Source organism: Solea senegalensis, linkage group LG1 (genome assembly GCF_019176455.1).
Source record: "Solea senegalensis isolate Sse05_10M linkage group LG1, IFAPA_SoseM_1, whole genome shotgun sequence".
NCBI lineage: Eukaryota > Metazoa > Chordata > Actinopteri > Pleuronectiformes > Soleidae > Solea > Solea senegalensis.
The window spans coordinates 39,254,479-39,276,429 of NC_058021.1; the positions used below are offsets into that span (position 1 = coordinate 39,254,479).

Here is a 21,951-nt window from a genome sequence, read left to right on the forward strand (position 1 = left end):
CTGAGGCTGAGATAACTTAATCCATAAACACGTCTGACAGAAACTGCCACCATGAAAGTTATGTTTAGCTTAGCTTAACAAAACTCAAATTAGTGTTAATTGACATTTTTACTGTCTTTACCACTATACAATACATTCACCACCCAAAGCATGTCATATAGGAGGTGAAGAACATTCTCCCTTTCACACACACCATATATCAAGGTTTCGACTCAACAGGTGTCAGAGATTTGTTGTGATTCAGCAAGTTCCCTCTCGTCCTATTTTCGCCTCCCTCCATCCCTTTCCACGTTCTCATTCTGTGCCTCCTGTGGCTAATGAGACGGAGTAAAAACGTCTCTTTCAGTCTGCCTCCCTGCTGTCTGATAACTCTGTCAAGAGGGCAGATCCGAGCCAAGAGGCCACAGAGAGGTGAAGACCTCTGTTTCACCCTGAGATGTACTGTTTGGGTGTCTGCACATGTGAGTGTGTGTGTCTGTGTGTCTGTGTGCATGTGCATGGGCCCTGATAAGTCACCAGTGGTTTAGCTTCCTTCCTCTCCAGTGGATAGACTGAGCCAGACATTAATTATAGATGATATGGACGCAGGCTTGTGTATCCTGCGACGCTGAAATTGTCACTCTCCTTCCAAACCATGAATAAAGTGCTTTTCAGTGTTATAATCCCTCCTTTGCGCTCCTGCTGGCTCAGACACACATGTGACACACACACACACACACACATATGGCATGCCAACATGGTAAAAAATTCTTCTGCTGCAGTGCTCCCATTTGGCTTACAATCAGAAGGGGGCAATAACCCAGCGCCATGAAACTGACATGAAACCTAAAGTGGTCTGAAAGAAGCTGCCACTGTATATGTGTGTCTGTGTGAGAGTGTGTGTGTGTGTGCAGGCTGGCATGGCAGCCAGTAAAGACAGACAAAGGAAGCATTACATGTATACTGTAAGACATGTGTACACACGTGTCTGCATGTGGCCCATTCAACAGTTTTTAATTTGGTAATACGTTGGACATTTCCATATGTTTCTTTTCAAAAGAGGCGACCTGCAAACGTCCGCAGAAACGTTGCAATCCATTTGAACAAGAATAAGCGTCTATGGCTACACCAACAGCTCCGTGAGCCTGTTCTTGGGCGCAGCTGTATCTACATGCTCACAATGACAATGCTAGCAGGTATAATGTTCACTAAGTTCACACAGGGACATAGCAACAGGGTATAGACGAAGCAGGGAATCGCACCCGAGGGGCTGTTGGCACAAAGCAGTTCATTTGTGGGTCTTTCACGGCATTTCATTAAAACTGTTGGTGGTATGAATGAACAAACGAGAAGGTGATCAAAGTCTCTCCCCCGAGGAAAAGTGTATACTTTTATCCTTACATCATACTTTCATGTTCAACAGAACGAGACAGGCAACAAGCAGCTGAAGCGCTTTGTGTGACATGGTGATGTGCAGTCACCAGGGGCAGAACCTCGCTTCTAACTACACATGGTGTCTTTGATAGGTGATACCTGCAGAATGAAATACAGTATGTAGTTTATAGTCAACTTTCGGGGGCACACGGTGGATCAGGGGCCGGCATTGTTGCCTCACAGCAAGAAGGTCACACTTTGAATCCTTGTTTGTGTGGAGTTTGCATTTTCTAATGGTATTTCATTTTCCTCCCACAGTCCAAAAACATGCAGAGGTTAACTGGACACTTGACCATTGGTGTGAGTGTGCGAGTGAATGGTTGTTTATCTTTGTGTGTTGTCCCTGCGATGGTCTGGCGACCCGTCCAGGGTGTGCCCCGCCTTTTTCATCACATGGAGGATCAAGCAGTAGACAATGAGTGAGATCATCATCTTGTCGTAAAAACATTCTTTTAGACTTTCCCACAAGCTCAGTTCTTGCTGGTTGTTTTTAAGTTACAAAGTTGCTGTGAAAAGCCTTGACAATATGTCACATAATTTGGAGCCCACAATTGTAGTCAGAAGCACACTTATCCCTAATATACCACAGGAAAGAGAAGAGAACGCTTCAATAAGTAGCACCACAAGAAAGCCCTGGAGAAGAGCAGGAAACCTCCACTGGCTTTTGATCCCATTTGTTACTGAGGCAGTTAGCCTTTGAAGGTCAGAGAAAATATCACTTATTCTCCGTTTTCTCCTCGTCCTTTCCTCTCTGTGTTTTTTACGAGAAACATAAACAAAAGTCACTCGATCCATCTGTCTGCCTGACTGCCGGTAGGGAACCAAACCACAGGACGAATCGCTCGGCGAAGACGGTGGGAACAGATTGTGTTTTCAGAGGCAGGCGATCAAAAACCCTCGCGTGCCACCAGTGTGGAAATTATGGAGAGAGTGAAGGGGGGGGGCGAGAGGGGGAAGAGGAGAAGGTTAAACATTTTAGTGAGGAATCTGTCATGGAATGACAGAAAGCACAGCTAGGGCTGGAAAAGTGAGAGAGGGAGAGAGAGGCATGATGAGAGTGGGCTGGAACCCGACTCACTGTGGTGTGTGTGTGTGGGGAGGGTAAGCTGGGCTGGACTGCTGTTCGGGAGCTGGTGTCACGCGATGTTTGACAAACACAGCTGCCCTTTCTGGCCTGCAGCTGTCCTTAGTCTCTTACTGTTGTGAATAAATGCTCCTGCCTGTGTGTATATGCAGGCCTCTGTACCGTATGTAATGTACAGTAAAAGTATGTGTACGGTTCTGTGGCGTCCAGTGACCTTGTGCACTCCTTGTGTGTGATGGGGAGACTGCGTGAATCTGAGCAGCACTGACATTAACCCCCCCCAAACGGCACTTAGCGGGCAAAGTGTGGGCAGTGCCGTAAACACTTGAGACTTTGAGAAAGAGATGCCCGTTCGTTCAACACATCCATGGCATTCTGCTCTGTTTTCCTCCACAGACTGACGTGATGCACCAGAATGTGTTTGACTACATCCACATAGACGACCGCCAGGAGTTCAGACGCCAGCTCCACTGGGCCATGTGTCCTCCACAGCACCAGGGGTCGGCGGCACACCAGGATAACCAGCTACCTGCGGCGACTGGTGAGAACTTCATAGTATCATGTGGCACTGTCACAAATCCTGGGCAACTGCTAAAAAAAAAACCACTTTGTTATTTTGCCTCTTTTTGGCTTTTGTGAAAAGAAATGATTTAACATTATTTGTATGCTGGGTACTTTTGCGTAATTTCAGGTCTGACACCCATTATTTTTACTCTACCCTTTAGTGTCCTAGTGAACTTTTACTGTACCTATTATTTTTATCATGTTCTAGTTTAGGGTGGGTGGCGGTTTGTTGCTTTCTCTGATTATGTTTTTATCCTGTGAAACACTCCTGAGTCACATTGTGTTTTCAGTCATACTCCAACCCAGTCTTCTCACTTCACTCCCTCGACATAGAACAAATCACTCCCCCATGAGCAGCGTGGAAATGATCTAAACAGGATTTAAACACCGCAATACAGAGAAACACAGAGAGAGAGTTGTATGGAGCTGATAGGTCTAATCTGCAGTGTGTAAACTCATTTGACAAAGTGGTTTGTTTATATTTAAAAGTTATGCACCACATACACCACTGCAAGGGTTGGAGCTATAGTCTATATTTGTTCATGCACCAACATAATCCTGTAAAAAACTGGTCCTGTAAGAGAAGTAAAGCAAACTACTGTAATAATTCATGTATTACTGTGCTCTTCTCTCCATCTACAGGTGAGGACTTTGTAGTCAGCAGCCAGTTTCACTCTGTGGAAGCAGGGGGAATTCCTCCTGAGCTCTCCTGCTTTCTCAACAGATGCTTCATAGCCAGGGTTCGATGTCTCTTGGACAGCACATCTGGATTTTTGGTGAGTGGTCCGAACCCAACTGGCATGAAACCTTAACAGTGGCCTCACTTTTAGTGAACGTCGGTTATTACACAGTGGATATCAATACGGTGAAAGTGCACATGAAGAAAAAAAGAAAAGAAAAAAAACACTCTCTCTTTTGGAGAATATCCGGGCATATAAAATGTATGATGACCCTTTTGGTGCAGCAAAGTTTCATTTTTAATAGTATGTGTGCACAGTTATTCATAGCTGCATTGCAAGACGTATTAAAATAATTGGTTGCCTGAACGCAGTGGAATAGGAGCATGGTTCATCCCTCGTGGCTGTGACTGAAGCGGTTTGGAGACCAACAGTGGAAAACCAAGAGGCCTTGATGACAGAGTGACGAGAATATGGTTTTGGCCCATTTTATCAGGGTCAACAGAGTTCATTGTCACCAAGCCTGCTCTAGTTGCACCAATGCTGGGCCCTACCACAGAAATTCTAGATGGCAATTTCCTAAAGTATGTAAACTGGAAGCACTTGTAGCCAAATAGTGAGCAATTATTGGTGAGATGCTTTCCTCATCCGTCAACATGACTGCAGCAAAAGCACAGAAATTGTTTTATTACAAAGTGTACAAAAAAACGAATCATTAAACTCAAATGCACCTGTGTTTAGAGCTGTCAGGCATGTTCATATGTTGACGTTAGCATTTAGCTCAGAGCACCTGCTTTGTGTAAGCACAGCCTCAAAGTGCAGCAAATAGAGCTGTGGACTGCACCGAAGAAATATTGATATTATCTCGTGTGAATAAAATAAATAAATACAACAGTTTGGACGCGTTGACCCTTCGGATGCATTCAGACCCGTAAGTTCTTCTTTTCTTCTTGTCCCAGACGATGCAGTTCCAGGGTCGACTGAAGTTCCTCCATGGGCAGAAAAAGAAGTCAGCCTCCGGGACTCTGCTGCCTCCACAGCTGGCTCTGTTCTGTATCGCCAAGCCTCTCCTGCTGCCCTCCATCACCGAGATGAAAATGAAGAACATGTTAATACGTGGAAAGAGCAAGAGTGGAGGAGCAGGAGGGATTATCTCTGCAATGGAACACGGGTAAGAAGGGGAGAAGCCTCACACATACGACACTTCCAACTTCCAACTTCAACTAAAACCAGGGGCCGTGATGTATATTCACACTGTCTGATGTGATAGGGTAGTGCTGCACAATACTTAAAGGTCAAGCTTTTTAACACAAACCATGATGTCTGTTCTGACATTGAGGTTTGATGGATTTTTACACCTTGTTGTGGCCTGACAATGTGCCTGATGGAGGAGCTAGAAGTAAAGGTCAAGATCTTCAACTTTGAAAGGCCACAGCTGCTACATCATCAATTTACATTTTGCCAAAGCTTAACGTTATAACACACTTTATAGCCACCAGCGAGCCCAGAAATGCTATCATAATTCATACAGGATGACCTGTTTACATTGTATGTGTTGTATGCCTGGGGTCACACGGTGGAATAGTGGTTAGCACTGTTAACTTTATGATTTATGACCCAGAGTTTGCATGTTCTCCACATATGTGCGTTGGTTTTCTCCAGGTTCTCCGGTTTCCTTCCACAGTCCAAAAACATGCAGATTAGTTAATTAAAACATAGATTAGACCCTTCTTCACCCATCAGGCTCTGACACCAAACCAAACCAGTGCTGGGCATCTTACCTGCGGCCAGTTAGGAGCATAAATGTCTTAGCTTAGACAAGGCCTTCTGTGCTTCATGCATCATTAAGTTAATGAAGCTGCAAGACCAAGAGTTGAGGTGTAATCTATGAGCAGAGGCCAAGCACCCCCTCTGCTGTTCATTCTTTTTCTTCATTATTCAGGACAACGTGGATACAATTTGATTTATTTGTTATTATCTTAGGGAAATACCACTGACTTTTAAGTGGATGACAGATTGGTTGGTTAAAAAGGTCCTGAAGGGTAAAACTGAGGCTGCTATGTACACTAAACATCTTGTCCTTTCTATAATACACTTGCAAATGTTAAATGTGTCCATATATGATGCAGAAAAGACACAGATGACCAGATTATTTTACAACCCTCTCATTCCACCTGTGCAGGTTGAAAATAGGCGGGGCTATAGTTTGAATTTGTGATGTCACAGATAAGATGGGCATGTGGAAGGAGGGATGTGTCTGTCCAGTTCATCTACAGTGCAAAAGGTCGGCTCACCGACACACACTGTGAAGGACAAAGTGTCTGAGTTGGCCACTGTTTATGCTCCACCCATGTGCAGAGGCTTTAAAGTAAAATAAGTTTTAAAAAAACAAATTAAAGTACTGTTTTTAATGATGGAATGTACAGCACTCTATAGTCTATAGTGATACAATCTGTGAATGCTTAATAGGTAAAGTTTTATTATCACAACAAAGGGTTTTAAAGTCACTTTGCAAAAAAACAAGATTTTGAAGTTTTAGAACGAAGCCAATAGAAATATCCTGCATTTTTTCTGCCATTACAAAAGTCAAATCACTTCTCTTCTAGCAAGTTTAGGAGAACTGACACAAATAATTTTAATTTCACATGGGACAATATGTTTTAAATAATCATCATCTTTGTTTAAAAGTGCCATTTACAGCTTCTGCACTGAATTAAATAATAACACATCACCAGATCTGAATCACTGAGTCAGTGTAGTGTAATCATGACGTTTATGGCAGAAGATGCGAAAGTACAGAGAGTCATGAAGGTTGATATGATTACTGCTTTAGAGTGTTGTTCTGCTGAACCTGGAGTTTTGACCATCATTGATCTTTGGATTCTGATGCTGACGATGTCTGTTCTCTGTTAAGGGATGAGACCCATCCCGGAAAAGTTGAGTCACTTTTGGAACAATTCTCTCCTAAACTTAACTGAACCAAACCTAGATATTTGTGCTTTGAGTCATTTGTCAATCAGTCGAAAAAATATTTTGTTTGTGGACGTTCCTGGGAGGATATGTGGGCGGTCCAACGATATTTTGAGACCACATGTTTGTGAATGCCGTCAAACAACACATAAATTTTACACAGAGTGATTTTTCCTTTGGTTCTGAGAATAATGATTTCATTCTCTTTTTTTCTGATCCCTCTCTCCTCCACCACCCCTCTCCTCATGCCATTCCTCACCGTCATAGTGAGCGAGGAGAACACCTTCGCAGGCACTCCTTCAGTGGAGGAATGGGTGATATTGCAGACCCTCTCCTCCTCTCATGTCCCACTCCTGGCAGTACCCAGCGAGGTCACCACACTCCTTGGACCCCACTCTCCAAAGACAACCTCAAGTACCGCCCCGATGGTTACTACAACCAGGAAGAGCCCCTCAACTACTGCAAGTCCTCCATGGCTTCCCATAAAGGTCTCAGCCCAGGTCTAGGCACCAGCTGGCCTCTTCGTCCAAACTCAGGTCCACTCAGAGGGAACCAGGGTGTCGGCTATGTGCCCTCTAACCGCATGAACAAGGCTGGTCAGTACGGGAAGCCGTACCGCCTCTCCCCGAGTTGCCACAGCGGCAGAGGTGGTGAATTCTTTGTGTCTAAGCTCTACGGCAACATCCAGATTCCTGCTGACCCAGATGCTTACTGCGTGGACCTGGTGAAGAGCGAGAACGGCTACGGAGAATGCTACGATGGCCATATGATGCCCGAAATGCCTCCCATTAAAGTAGAACACGACTCAGACTCGGAAAATGGCTGCGATGCCTATGGGCGACCCTGGGTTTGCCGCGACCCAGAGGCCGTTGACCGCCGCTACGGCAACGGGATGTACGACCACAGCTCCAGCATGCAACTCAAATCGGAGGCAGATTATTACGATCCGCAGTATTCACCTTGTCAGCGGGGGAAAGCAGGCATAAGCCCGCCGTACAACAACGGCAACTATCAAAATTATGCGAATACCAGCGCACGTTTATTAAAGTGCGACAAAGATTTGGGAAACAACAATGACACCAACCAGTTTAGTCCTCAGAGACTCTCTCACTCAGACTCTCTATGCAACAACCAATCCATCAACCTCATGGACTCACACGTCTACCCGCAGGAGCCTCACAAGGCCTACATGCACCAAGACTACAACAAGCATGGGACTTACGAGTTCAAAGGCCATGGCCTCATCCACTCAATCAAGCGCGAGCCCATGGATTCCCCGCCATGGTCTGAAAGCGGCCATGAAATGAACCAGTCCATGATGGTTGGTCCACGCAATGTTATGCCATGTGTGATGAGCGCAGGACACCACAAATCCACCCCCTACATTTATATGCCGTAAGAGTGAATGGCGCCTCATCCACACACACACTCACACTCAAACAAACAAACAAACACAATCGGTGTGCATTATAGTACTTTGTATTATTACTGTTTTCCTACACATGCACCAGCATTACAAATGGACCTTGGTCTTTGATTATGAGGATTCCCAGGGTGTCAAGTACCTCTTCAGTTTGATGAAGAGGTCACAAATAAGGCTCAGGTTCTTGTGTTAGTGAACTTGTGACAATCAGAAGTTGTTGTTTTTGTTTAAAAAAAAGTAATAATTTATCCACTTTATAGATAGATGATTTTGTTTTTAAAGAATATGTTTTGTAGTTCCAAGCACTTTTGGATTTAGCGACAATGAGACAGTTTATGTCTAGAAACACCATTTCATTTTTGTTTTACATGTTTGGCTTTTGTGGGAGGAACAAATATTTCGTTGTAAAAAAAAACAAAAAAAAACCTGTTTCAGGACACAGGGGATGACTTATCACCTGTTACTGTTTATTAGAACTCACTTAGGAGTCAGATATAATAACTTGCCCTGAAGATTTAGTGGAGCTGACTGGTGTTAGTGCTGTATTAACAATATAGCCTATTTCATTACAAGGCCAGTGATGTATGAAAAGAAACTTCTATTACTAATCTCTGTTATCAGCATGAAAATGATGTGAAACTTACTTGAAATCCACTTCAGTAAAAATTGGTCAATGTTACAAATTATTACAACATAAGATTCTGCCACTCATACGTTCAAATGACCATTGTGTGTCTGCTGAAAAACAGTTTCCAATGCACGACAAAGCCAAATTTGTGTTTGTGTTCTTGATTTTACAGCATCTTAGCTTCCAATGCTCACTCTTTCTTCACACCATCCATGAATAAGGAGAGTTTTGAAAATTGACCTTGCTTGCTGCAGTGATATAAAGTACAGTGTATGCAATTTGTGGACCAAAACATGTTAAAGTACTGGTGAGGCCAAAGCTTTAAATAGTTTCACATTTGTTTGTTGAACTAGACACAATTTGATTGGACACATAATGGGTGGCACAGTCAGTAAGTGGGCCACTAATGTTCTGTTGAGCAGGTAACTGCTCTGTACTTGCTCTGTGGTTCTGACTTTTTCTTGGAAGCACTAAAAGGAAAAACAAAATTAAATTCAGTGTGCGCAATAAAAAAAAAGAATTATGACTTCAATGGCTAGACTAATTTAACAGTCGGGTGAATTTTACATTTAACAGCATCCATTCAACATGAAAAGAGACAACAATTCATTTTAAATCACACTTGAATTTGCCTTTAAAGCAACACTATGTAACTTTTGCTGGATGTACAAATGCTGCAGCAAAAAACTATGAAAGTAGATTTTTTTGAGCCCTTTGAAGCTTAATTTATTTTTGACAAAACCTCCAGTGGTGGGACATTTTTTTTCCATTATTTGTATTACTGTTTATGCTTTGGTTTTGGTTTCAGTCATATCCATGATATGCATGGGATGATGACAACCACTTCCACTGCACAACAAAGTACGACAAGATAATTCTACAGAAAATTGGTTAATGACATCTTTTAAGTAATTTTTGTTGCTTGAAAAGTGTTGAACGATGGGCTGAAGGTTTTGTGACCTCACTTTAGAATTGAAATTCTGTCAATTTGTGTTGGTGACTATCATTAAGATACACAATATTTAACATTACAATTATGCTGAGCTGTTATTTTAAGGTTTCACAGTGTTGCTTTAACTGAACCTGGATCTTTAAAAACAAACAAACAACTGCATCAGTTCAATAGGTTTGTTTGCACAAACAAAGTGTTTGACTGAATTGAAGGAAGAGTCTGTTTTTAAAAAGGTTCGTTTTCTTTTAAATGCGCACAGTACTCATTTTTAAATCAAAATCAGGTTGAATGTAAAAAAATAAAATTAATTTATGTCATTTTATTTAAAAGCTGAAATTGTACATTATGGAGCTGTGTTTCTTTTTCGTACAGCCTTTCTCACTGCAGATGTGACACTTTTCCTTTTAAAAAAAAAAAATAAAATAAACACAGACGTTGTATTCACAATCAGTGTTTTTGCACAAATGAATGAAAAGCACCAATTGATTCAGCGTCAGAGTCTTGGTTCTGTGACGCTACTGTAGTGGTTTTCTAAATTGCACTACTGGGAGTCATTCGGTTGAAGTTTACCCTACTCAGACAGGTTGTTTTTTTTTAATGCACAGCTGTACAGGGTGTCACTGATTTAAATGTGTCTTTTTCTCTTTGTGTGTGTTCATTTCAATAAATGTTTGACAACTCGTATTTATTGTAAGAGGCAGATGTGCATAATTTAAAGTTTTGAAGGCTTTTCTGATTCACTAAGGTAATTGAATATGGCTTTTTTTTTCCTTCCTGCAGTCTTTTTGATGTTTATAAGACTGTCATACTTGTCTCATGGAGGCAGTAGCTGCAAGGTAGCAAACAGTGTACATATGCAGTGTCTTCCAGTGTTTCTATATGTGTTTTTGCAAATGGGACTTATCTATTAAAAGACGTTTCTTTATATGGAAAATACAGATTAATTGTTGTTCTTTCACATGAGTGAAGCATATGATGGCACGCTCGCTACTATTATAAAAACATATTGTGTCAGTTTTCTCTGTTTCAACAGGGACCCTCTTTTTGGGGTCCCTGTTCGAAAATGAAATGCCCAAACTAAATAGAGTATATCTTTGCAATTACAAGCTCTATGTGAATTATCTTGGTCTCAAAATAAAGATAAAACTTGAGTGTAAGTTTCACTGTAGATACCACTGTGCCAAAGTAAATGCAGATGGGACCCACAATAAATGAAGGATTTTTTCCCTCACCCAAAGAAATATTGAATTTTAAAATAAATATCACCTTTAAAAATGTGCATTAGGAGCTTAAAAACTCATGGAATAATACACAATAGCTGTGCAAAGTCTGATGATGCTGAAGTGAAGCAGAGTGAAATTAAAGAGGTTTTAGTGAAGAGATGCCTAGACCACTCTAGTTTGGCACTATCTATGCCATTTAAGATTACTATTGGTAAAACATTATTAAACCCTTTTAATTTTATTTACATGTCACTATTGGTCTAATAAAAACTTGTTTTGAATTTGAAAAAAAAATAAAAAATGATTAAAAAATCTATATATTTGGCGCATTTTTCTCTGGCGCGTCAGAGACAACTCTGCCATAGCTCCGACTAGCATTGGCCAATCTGTCAGAAGGACACAAATGCGTATGACGTAGTTTGACGGACATTCGCCCTTCTCCAATCAAAGAAAGCTAATGGCCGTCTGGAATGACCAATCAGACCAGGAACAGGCCCCAAAGCATGCTGGGACGTGTAGTTCTACGTCAGAAGCGGTTTTGTTGCGGTGAAAACAGCTTGTTTTGCTCAACAACAAAGGTAAGACAACATTTCTGGTTGTATTTCTTGTAATTTCTTGCTGTGAAGTCCCTACTATCGAGCAGACATGTTTTTTATTCAACATGAGGGCGCTGCCGCTTTTAAATATTTATCCTGTCATGGTGTTTATGGCTTGTGTTGGTTAGAATACTTGGCGTTTAGTCTGGTAAACATGCCTTGGCCCTGTACCGGGGGCAGAAGAAGTTTAGCTTCTGTTTCAAAACAACCGCACACGCTAGTATGTTTACATGAAATTAAAATGATTATTGTCATAGTCTAAACTTACGTGTATAATACATGTTGGTCTGACTTTAGTACTAAACTGAATTTCCCAAAGACGGACTATCATACACAGATAATGTGGATAAAACTGAAGCTGTAACGGTGCATTGCCACCTTTTTTTAAATTCATTTTGCTCTGGCAAAGCGAGCTGAGCCGATAATAAAATGTGACATTGACGTCACCTGCCGGCCACTGATTGGCAGAGTGTCGTCACCTGCTCTGTTTCCAATTGACATGCATTTGAGCTTTTATCTGCAACCTGCATCAGTAGCAAAGAAGCCACCCTGCATTTTACATTGCATAATAATAGTAACCTATAGAATTTTGTACACAACCTCGTCCTTGCTGGTTTGGAGGTGTATGTGTATGTGTGTGTGTGTGTGTTATTTATTAAATAATCATGCCAAGGCCATTTTTTTGGTCCCAGTGTAGCCCTGCTTTCAGTCTTATTTCAGTTCAGTGTCTGTGCCAGACGGAGTCTGTGCTCCGTTCAGGCAGGAAGTACTGAACTAATCTTTTTCATTAACCGATTCTAATGATTCAGTACACCCGAATAGAACTGCTTTGCTCCTCACTAGTTTGTGTGTTTGTGACGCGTATACAAAAGGACATCGTGGCAGTTTCGTGCAGCCGTGCTATGACGACCCCGTCCATGTTGAGGAGGTACTATTGTAATGGAAAACAACAAGTAGAGTAGAGCCAAGAAGAGCTGAATAGTGCTAGAACTGTAGTAACATGGCTGCACAAGGTGGTGGCCTTCATATGAGGCAAGGCCTTTGCCTAAATTGCACAGAAAAGGCTTCAGTAAAAACTACAAAAACCAAAACATATTTATTTTGAGGAGGCAATTAAACACTTATATACATATATACTTACGACAGGACCTTTAAATGTGTAATAAATATAGAAGCATACAGCAACATGCAAAAACCACATGATCAGATGAAACAGAGATCAAACCAACTCATGTAAAGAAAATACAAGATGATTTTAGTAACCTAATGGCTTCCCACTCTCATCATGTGAAAAAATTATTTTGATCACTCAACAACCTTGTCTCTTAAGCAGCGTTTAAATTTTTCACATATCTCAAATGTGGTCTCATCCTTCAGATTTGTGTCTCTATTAATAATTAATATTCAGCAGAACAGGATCCAGAGTATCTCTAGCCACATTGCCTGTATGATTAATGTGCTGTAAAGTTGGCGTGACAGCGCCTTCACACGATCTGGGAAACTTAACACGTCGTCTCTCACCGCTGTCTGGGACCAGGGCTCGAGGCCGGGGGAACGCGGGCACCCACAGAGACGCAGAGGCAGTGGGCAGAGAGAAGAAAGAGATGTAACCCTAAAAGCTGTGGTCAAATCCTCATCCTTGGGATTCCCAGGGGAGCTGGATTTCTATCTCGTCTTTGAAAAAGATGCTGAACGCTCACTGCGTTATTTATACACTCTTCCTCCCTTTGAGCTGTTTAGCAAATTCAACATTCTCTCAGAGTATTACGATATAATACAACAGCTGCGTTGTAGCAGATTAAAATCTCTGTCACAATGCAACTTTTACTGTACAGATTATATATGTGTATGAAAAACCATTTTGTACATGCAACTTATTTCAAAATACATCTGCTGAAACAAAACCTCAACCAATGGACATTTTTAGCTATTATGACTGATGTGTTTGTATCTGTTGAATAATAGAGATTGTAAGTGCTCCTGGACAAATCCTTAAATTGGTAGTGTTAAAATCTAAGCATGTATTGTGATCATTTAGAGCCAGTGAATGTAGTTACTGATTGGGAACATAGTATTTTTTGCAGTCATTTGTCCTAAGAGTCTTTTATTGGTTCATATCTTTGGGTTTTACCCTCAGGACTGCAACTGCAGGAGGAAGCAGCCTCTTTATTTGCCCTTTTTTTGAGGTCATGGATTTTCAACATTGTTCAATAGCCATTTTCATGTCAGTGCTGATGTTCTGTACACACAGTTGAAGCCCACCTCAGGTGTACGTAAGAACAACCATTCATCTCCTCTTGGATATTTTTGTTTTTGAGAAAAAAAAGGGCAAATAAAGAGGCTGCTTCCTCCTGCAGTCCTGAGGGTAAAACAGTGTGTCCGGTAGTTTGGGGATTTGTGTTGGGAAAGAACCTAAAACAAATGTACTGTTTGTGACCTTCACAGGAAGTTTGCACACAACACTGCAGGGCTATTTGCCCCAGGGTAACAGCAACAGCCACTGTCAGCCTATTCAAACAGTAGCAGTCCTTCAAAACAATTACTCTTCTTAATGGGAACTTCTGTTATTTAAAGCCCTAAATGTGCAGTATCTTAGCTATTCGTAGCACTTTTCAGAGTTCTCAGATGTTCTTCCTGGAATCTTTTGGAGCCACTTTCCCAGTTTCAACCAGATTTACATGCACACAATATTCCAGTTATTGATCGGTTAATATGCCATTATTCCAGTAATGAGAAACCCAAATAAGATAGCTGGGTTGTACAAGTATTCATTGGAATATTCAGACATGGATACACCTTTCCCCCCGAGAACTACCGGGACATGCCCTTTTTGAGCACCAAAAAAACAAGAATATGTAGTTTTTTCTTAAACTTAATGAAAGAGATGCACACCATGAGGCACCTTAATGGAAGATAACATTTCAATAGAAATATATTCAAAACATGTTCTGGTGGGGCATTGGCTAAAGCAATGTCAGAGTGATGTTTCCATGAAGCACTGTCTTCAGGCATGTAAAATTGTTTGCAATAGTATTTGTTATTTTAAAATGGCTAAAAGCAGGGCACACACAGAGGATAAAAACAGCTGCATATTCACTTAAAAATAGCAGCGCCAAGCATGCATGCATAGTTCGGCTGGGTAGTGGGCGCTACAGGGTGTCATGTCATAATACGGTAATGGTCAGTTGTTGTTCATGTAAGCAGCTTTACTGATCATAACCTGGGGTAGGCTCAGTAACTGGGTATTGTGTGTATGTAAACGTGGTCAATAACCACTGTCAGGGTGATTACCGCTTTAGGGTCGCAGGGGGTGCTGTGCCAGTCTCAGCTGACATACAGTAGGGCGATAGGCGGGGTACACCCTCGACAGTTCAGCAGTCCATCGCAGGGGGCGTGGATGAAAACCTGATGCAGCAAAATTTAGGCTGAATTAAGGCCTGCATTATTTTTTTTAAGCTGCAATCCTGCACATGAATTTGTAGATTGTTTATTTATAGCTTGTGTTTACTAAAAGACATAAGGTTGCTTACCTTACCTCTTACCTCTCCTGCGATCTTTTATTGATCCAGCTCTTGTCTTAAAGTTGTCTTAAAGTTGTCCTGAATGAAACCCCTATAAGTGTTGTTTTTTTATTGGACAGGGTTTTTGCAAGAAAATGAATTGAATTGAATTGATAAAAAAGTTGTGCAAAAGGTGAATACTGGACTGTGAGTCAAAATAGAGGAATACAGCCTGGATTAAATTGAATGTGCCCTTTGCACAGCATGTTGTCACGTTTTAGCAGGAAAAGCACCTGTTACTGAACACATTAGCAATGTTCAGAATATGTAGGTCAGAACGGTGAATGGGTGACAGTGAATCTGCGTGCACCATGAAACTGAGGAAATCTAAATGGAACTCAGGCATTTGAACATTTACACCTGTGATTTTCATACAGTGCCCTGTCTAAATGTCTCCTTTGCAAAGGGCCCATTGTTGCTCCATTATCGTCCATGGAGTACTTTGCCTTTGTCTCACTGAAGTCTCATGACTGATGACATGGACTTTAAATGTTTAATATTCGTCAGCATGCATGCAACTTCCATCACGCCATCTGTATGACACTTGTTCTGCATGGGGAGAGGGGAAACGGCATAAATGACAAAGAAAGGAAGAACACGATAAGGGAGGTGGAGAACTTAAACCTAGAGGTGAGAAAAGAGAAGTTAGCACAGGCAGAGGGTGAAAACAATGAAAGGAGAACTTCCAATCAAGAGGGAGGAGGGAGTGCTTGGGGCAAGCGTAGGGTAAGCAAAGTGTTTGATGCTTGTTGACAGCTGTATCTGTGTGTGTGTGTGTGTGTGTGTGTGCAAACCAAGACCTATAATCCTATACCATGCAAGGTTGCGTGACTGTTCATACCCCACTCTTTGCTGCTCCGCACACCATTTGCCCTAATTGGTCACACCGACTCTCTGTGTCACGCACACACACAAAAACGCACGCACATATATATGCTAATACACACTCATACAGACAGATGCACAACTGCGTACATAGACACAACAATGTCCACATCTCCTCTCCCTATATCCACAGTGACAATGAGGAGAATCCTTGAGGGTATATATCGCAGACACGCATGTGTGTACACATATGTATGCACATTATCATGCACATATACACACACCCTACTAAGCATATGGAAGACAGTCACGCAATCCTCCGCCCATCACCCCCACAAACTTGCCACTTCTGACTATAAACAATAAACAGACCACGTTACCTCCATTCTCTACCTCTTTGTCTGAGGTCGTCTCTGTCAGATGAACCTGCCCCATGCTTCAAAACACATATATTCATTTGAAATGATTTTTAAACAATTCTGTAACACCTAGTGTCATTTTGAATAAGTAAACCACTTGTTTCCATCAGAAATGTGTTTGGTAAGTGCTTGCATTTGACATAAAACATAAATACTTGTCCATGGAATGACTGATTTACGGGTTTTCAGAGTGCGCAGTGGGCCTCTTTTAAAGGGACTCCAAATGTACTGTACATTATCATGTAGAACATGATCGCCCCAAAGCCTCAGGACATGATCTTTCTTTGTGTTTAGCAGAGTCTGACAGTGAAATATGTTAAACTGTGATACAATGTGATTTATTCTGAAGTGCCTCTGTGATCAAATTACATAATCAGAATCATATCCAGAGATTTTGTGAAACTAAAATGGTTAATTATTGTGTGAGGGTGGCACCTTTTGGTTGTTTTTTTTTTCAACTTTGCAAATCCCTTAACTCAATTAAAAGCAATAGCAGAAGCATTCAAAATTATTTCTCAAGCCTAGGGATGCAAAAAAATTATCTGCTGAATTTGCTGCTCAGTGAAATGTTTTATATACTTTATGAATCCAGGGGCAACTAGCTAGATGAAAGGTTACCAAGTCCAACCTGGTGACTCATTAAGTAGAAGTGCACACAACAGCTGATGGTGAGTCATGCAACACACACACACACACACAGACACACTGGTGCAACATAAAAGAAGGTAAACTCCTTCACATAGATAACCAGAGAGCTGCACAAAGATGTCCCCAGAAAGCCACTGATTTAAACTACCACTACTGTAAAGTAGCTCAAGTTCTCTCACACAGAGACACCATTATCAGTACTACACACTTCCACTCTCACTCCCATGGGGCAGGCAAGCCTGCATGTTCAGAAGCTACAGGAATAAAGTTAATGCTCCAATAAATTTCATGTGAGATTAGGGGGAAGAGTGTACAGTGAGATTATGGAGCCACTGCCAGCACTGTTGGGTTTGGGTTGTGTTCATGCTCTAGTTGACTGATTAATCTGAGAAGGTTACACAAGGATAGATGCTCAGGGCACAGGCTCTTTTCTTCTTGGAAAATGCTACCACCTACTGGTTACAAATGCACACTGCCGCTGAAGAAGACCAGCACTCTCAGGAGTACTGATGCATACTGTAAATAATGTCCTCATCTGTAATCCTAGTCTGGTTTCAGTAAAACCAGTTGATTAATTCCACACAAATTCAGTAAATTAAAAAAACAACAAAAAAAACACATTTATTTGTTTTAGTCAGTTTAGTAATGAAAACAATGACACCAAAACTGAGTGATGACATACACAAGTATAAAAGCAGAATATAGTTAAGTCTTAACCCAGTACAAGGTTGTGCAATGTATCATGAATACTTACTTGTTTGACAAATAAGTTTTTCACAAGACTATTTAAATGAGGACAGGGGGACCTAATTAAATCTACTCAAACATTAGTCGAGTATTTCTACGCGACCACAAACATTTACATTTTTCATGATATTCTGTGCACAGTAGTGCCTACCTTGTGTTTCCCTGGGTATCAGCAGTAAATGTTTAAGTGAACTTTAGTTCTTAACAGTGATTCATCAATATGTGTTGTTGTGATGAGGCAGAGCAGTGAGCTATGAAATATTTTTCACCAAACTGAGAAACCATGCCTAGTTCATGGTTGTTCAGGCTGTGGGAGAAGTTTCTGCAATCTCAGATTTCAGCAGGTATTCTGGGTCAGCCAGCAAGTAGAAAACATCTGCTTTGCTGTGAAGTACAGCCACAGGTGGGACACGTGTTAAAGATTTCAAAGACCGCAGTTTGACAAACAGAGTGAGTCACTCAGGATTTAAATAGTTTGTGAGCATTTAATCAGTGGGTTCAATTGAGGATGACTGAAAATACCACAGTGGCTTTGTCGAAAAGATGTACTACAGTACAAGACTGGTCTGAGAAAAGCTTACATGACAAAGTCAAAGTCATTACCAGTAAAGCACTGGGAAGACTGAGATTCAACACAACACAACCTCAAGTCCATACACTCCATTAAAACAATGTAAAAATGTGGAATGTCCTTTAAATCGTAGTGAAGAAAAATCCCTCCACATTCAGTCAGCTATCACTGAACTTTGTGTCTCTTTGTTGGTTTGTAATGGGCAACGATCTGACTCAAGATGAAGCAGTTGATGATCAAGAAGAGTAATCCAGCCAGCCAGATCAACAGGAAGGTGTTGTAGCCTTCAAACTCCAGGAAATAGGCCGGGCACAACCATAAGCCCTTGTACAGTGTGAGGGAGAAAGCAAAGTTTCTTCACACTGTCATCATCTTTTTGTTTTTCTTTCAAAACTTTTCAGAAGACGTAAATGGAATTACCTGACCAGCAAACCAGAGGAGCAGCAGTCCCACTCCCTTATTTAGTGTCAGACTCAGGTGAGGGATGACCAGAGGAAGCAAGCACAGGTACCACAGGAAGTACTGCAATGAAAGAAAATCAGCGGTGCACAAATTAACACCAACAATCTCCCACTTTCACAAATAACTAAAAAAAGGGGGGGCACACAAAGTTTGGGAGTGTTACATTGTCTCTTCATGATTGGATCCTACATGAAGCTAGAATCACCATTTTACAACCCAGGTAAAAAATAAATATTATTTTACTTAATTTAAGTATACTAAGCTAAAATGTAAAATGTGTCCAAGTGTGCTATGATGTTGACAAGAGTTAGAGGGATAATCAAAACAATTTAATCTTACTTCACTTCTAATCTGGGTTTAGACACTGTCTGTTCTCAATCTAATCTCTGTCTGTTGATGTCAGTTTATGTACCTGTGAAGTGCAGACTTTGTTGAATGAGACGAAGATGGCCGTGTGGAGGAAACAGGAAAAAGCCAAGTCAGAACGAAAGGCCCACGATGCTGCTAAAAGCAGGATGACCTGAGGGAGAAATGCAGCCAGACCAAGCCACTGGCTCCACCTGCTGTCTGCGCCAACAAAGAACAAAAGACAAGGTATTCTTTAATAAAAATAATAATATTAATAATAATAATAATAATAAAGATAAAAAGCTTTGCTGTCATCCAACTAACACAGGCCAGCAGAGACAACTTCCAAGCAATTTAAAAACCAAATAAAAAAAAATGTATACATTATTTTTTTTGTAGGGGGCCACATTTTTTTGCACAAAAGAAGCCAGAAGTATTTTTATTCAAGGGGCTTTTGGGGATGCATTTTTGTCAAGTCATACTAAGCAACCAAAACCTGGGAGCTGATAAGATGACTGAAGTTGCAACAACTTAAATATTAAATGCATTTTTTAAAAATCAAAAGAAAGACAATAGTCTACATTTGCTGGACACAGAAGCTATGAATAGTTGGATATGATACCTGCAGTGAGATAGAGCATGTAGAAGTATGGAGAGAAGTTATGTCTGATGTCCCGTCTGGTCAGGTGGTACAAGTAGGTCTCATGAAGGAACTCCCAGCCATATCTGACAACAGGTGAGGAGTCGTGTGATTTGAGAATTCCCATTCACAGTTATGACAAGTACCTCTAAGTTCTTTGGTGTGTTTGAGTTCATCTCACATGTAATAGAAGAGTGCTGTGAGCACACAGAAAACACCTCCAGCCACACTTGCAAAGAGGAATAGTTCATAGTTGAGGAAGCTTCCAGTGAACCTGAGGAGCCTACTCCACATGCACCTCTGTTTGTTCGCCTGTGTTTTGGTGTCTGGAGTGCGCAGGGTCAGAGCGAAGGGCAGGGCATATGTGATGGGGTAGATTTTCATATGGACCGACAGGCCGTACAGAGTACCTGCCCAAATGTGACGCCCACCTCAAAAAAAAGGGTAAAAAATATCAGCATATGTATATTTTACAGTACAGAACATTAGCAATGATACATAGCTCCACAATACCACTTACTCTCAATGCAAAGTAATGTACCCAACACCAAGGCTGCAAGGATGGACTCTGCATTTCCTCGGCTTGATACTCCCATGGGCAGTGGGTTGAGGAGCCACAGAGAAGAAACACGAAGTGCAGCCTGAACGTAAATCCCCCAAAAAGAAACACAACTTAATGAGTAAAGCAGGTGTTTATGACAGTAAAGACAAAACAATGCATAATTTTTTTCAATGCAAAGATTTCTGGTCACAAAAGACCAGAGGAACCAACCTCAGGGGCTTGACCATGCAGGCGGAGGATTTTGTAGATAAGCAGACCTGACAGAACATCACATAAGATGAACAGGATCTTTCCAAACACCATGCTCAGATAGATGTTGGGGGTGAGAATCCAGGCAAGAAGAGGAGTGTAGCGGTAGGTTGATCTGTTGAATGGAGACTCACCCTGTGGAGTTAAGAAGGTAAAGAAAAGACATGTACTCTCTTATCTGCACAGTTATGTTTTTCAAAATGCCAACTTTACAGGGCATTAATTTTTGATAAAGTTGTTGATAAAGCTGTTTAACTTGAAGTCTTGAGTTTTGTGAGTGCCTTGAAAAAAAGCCATTTGAAATTGAGAAAATTAAAAATGTTGGGGGACTAAAGTAAGCAAATGTAACAAGTTAGAGAAGGTAAAATGGGGCAAAGAACAGGAAACAGCAAGTAGTAATGAGCATGATGAGACACCTGGGTAAACGTCTCGGTGGATTGTGGAGGATACTGGGGGCAGGAGACAACTTCAAAGACATTTTCTCATATAGAGGTAAGGGTGGTTGTAATACTATGCCAACTTTGTGTCTTAAAAACCTAAAGTTTTTAAGACACAAAGTTCCAACTAGCTATTCCACTGATGCTGTTACCTCAGTAATGAACCTCGCTGCATCTGTAAACACATGGTAGTCAACGTCAGTGTACTTCACCGCCATGGTCCGATCCTGGTGGTCTCCATAAGCGACCAAAGCTAGTCGCACAGCGAAGGAAGCCGAGAAAAGCACACGTTGCTCCGTGAGCCTGGAAATCAGCCGCTCCATGACCGACCAGGTTAGCAGGCATAAGCTAAGTCAGCTAACAACTCTGAGCTGCTGCACATATGCGTCCCTCTGGTGTCATCTCAACCTACAGACAACTCTGGAAATACTGTCGACTTTGTTTTATTGACAAGTTTATAAATTCACTGCCGCACAATAATTACGTTTTTTTTAAAGCACAAGAATTACGTTTCCTGTATTTATGTCACGTGGGTTTATCCATGCCCGCACCTTAAAGAGACAGGCAGCAGGTCACCTGCTCACTCCGATGAGCGAAGCGATTGACAGCATAGACAACGAGTGCTTCTTTCGTGCCTAAGTAAATATCAGACCTGTATTTTACGATCCACAGAAACTCAAAACATTTTGACTTTAAGATTTTTTATAGACAGAAATATTTTGGAGAAAGTGTTGTTCGAGACATGTCGACCTGTTGGTGTATGTACTCTCGCGAGACTCCGGTACCGCAGTAACATACTATTGGAGATTTACGTGGGTTAATAAATAAAGCGAGTCACATGCTGGCGCAGTGGCAACCCTGGTTCGGAGTGGAGTTTGGATGTTCAGTATCATTCTGGTCACACTTGAGTCATGTCATCAAAACCATCAAAAATATTGAAAAACAAACAAACA

General features: G+C 41.3%; 2 protein-coding genes and 1 long non-coding RNA gene across 4 annotated transcripts in view; 2 read left to right on the forward strand and 1 right to left on the reverse strand.

Annotated features, from left to right (window-relative positions):
- Window positions 1-9,976, forward strand: part of ahrra (aryl-hydrocarbon receptor repressor a) — a 59,454-nt gene extending 49,478 nt beyond the window's left edge. For both annotated transcript variants that reach the window (XM_044043608.1, XM_044043618.1), the window contains 4 exons: window positions 2,894-3,038; window positions 3,704-3,837; window positions 4,698-4,909; window positions 6,976-9,976. In XM_044043608.1, the coding sequence (XP_043899543.1) occupies window positions 2,894-3,038; window positions 3,704-3,837; window positions 4,698-4,909; window positions 6,976-8,107 (1,623 nt within the window). In that variant the 3' untranslated portion in view covers window positions 8,108-9,976. The remainder of the gene's footprint in view (window positions 1-2,893; window positions 3,039-3,703; window positions 3,838-4,697; window positions 4,910-6,975) is intronic.
- Window positions 9,977-11,469: 1,493 nt separating this feature from the next.
- On the forward strand, window positions 11,470-19,350 carry LOC122774821. Its single transcript, XR_006361028.1, has 3 exons — window positions 11,470-11,512; window positions 18,702-18,982; window positions 19,166-19,350. It is a non-coding gene; the product is annotated as an uncharacterized LOC122774821 (long non-coding RNA).
- pigm (phosphatidylinositol glycan anchor biosynthesis, class M) lies at window positions 17,578-21,886 on the reverse strand. The gene is made up of 8 exons (XM_044034336.1): window positions 21,151-21,886; window positions 20,523-20,696; window positions 20,271-20,391; window positions 19,932-20,181; window positions 19,733-19,836; window positions 19,175-19,329; window positions 18,721-18,822; window positions 17,578-18,624 (listed from the first exon to the last, which is right to left on the reverse strand). The coding sequence occupies exons 1-8, from the start codon at window positions 21,319-21,321 to the stop codon at window positions 18,466-18,468; spliced, it is 1,236 nt and encodes a 411-aa protein (XP_043890271.1). The 5' UTR covers window positions 21,322-21,886; the 3' UTR covers window positions 17,578-18,465.
- Window positions 21,887-21,951: the final 65 nt, after the last annotated feature.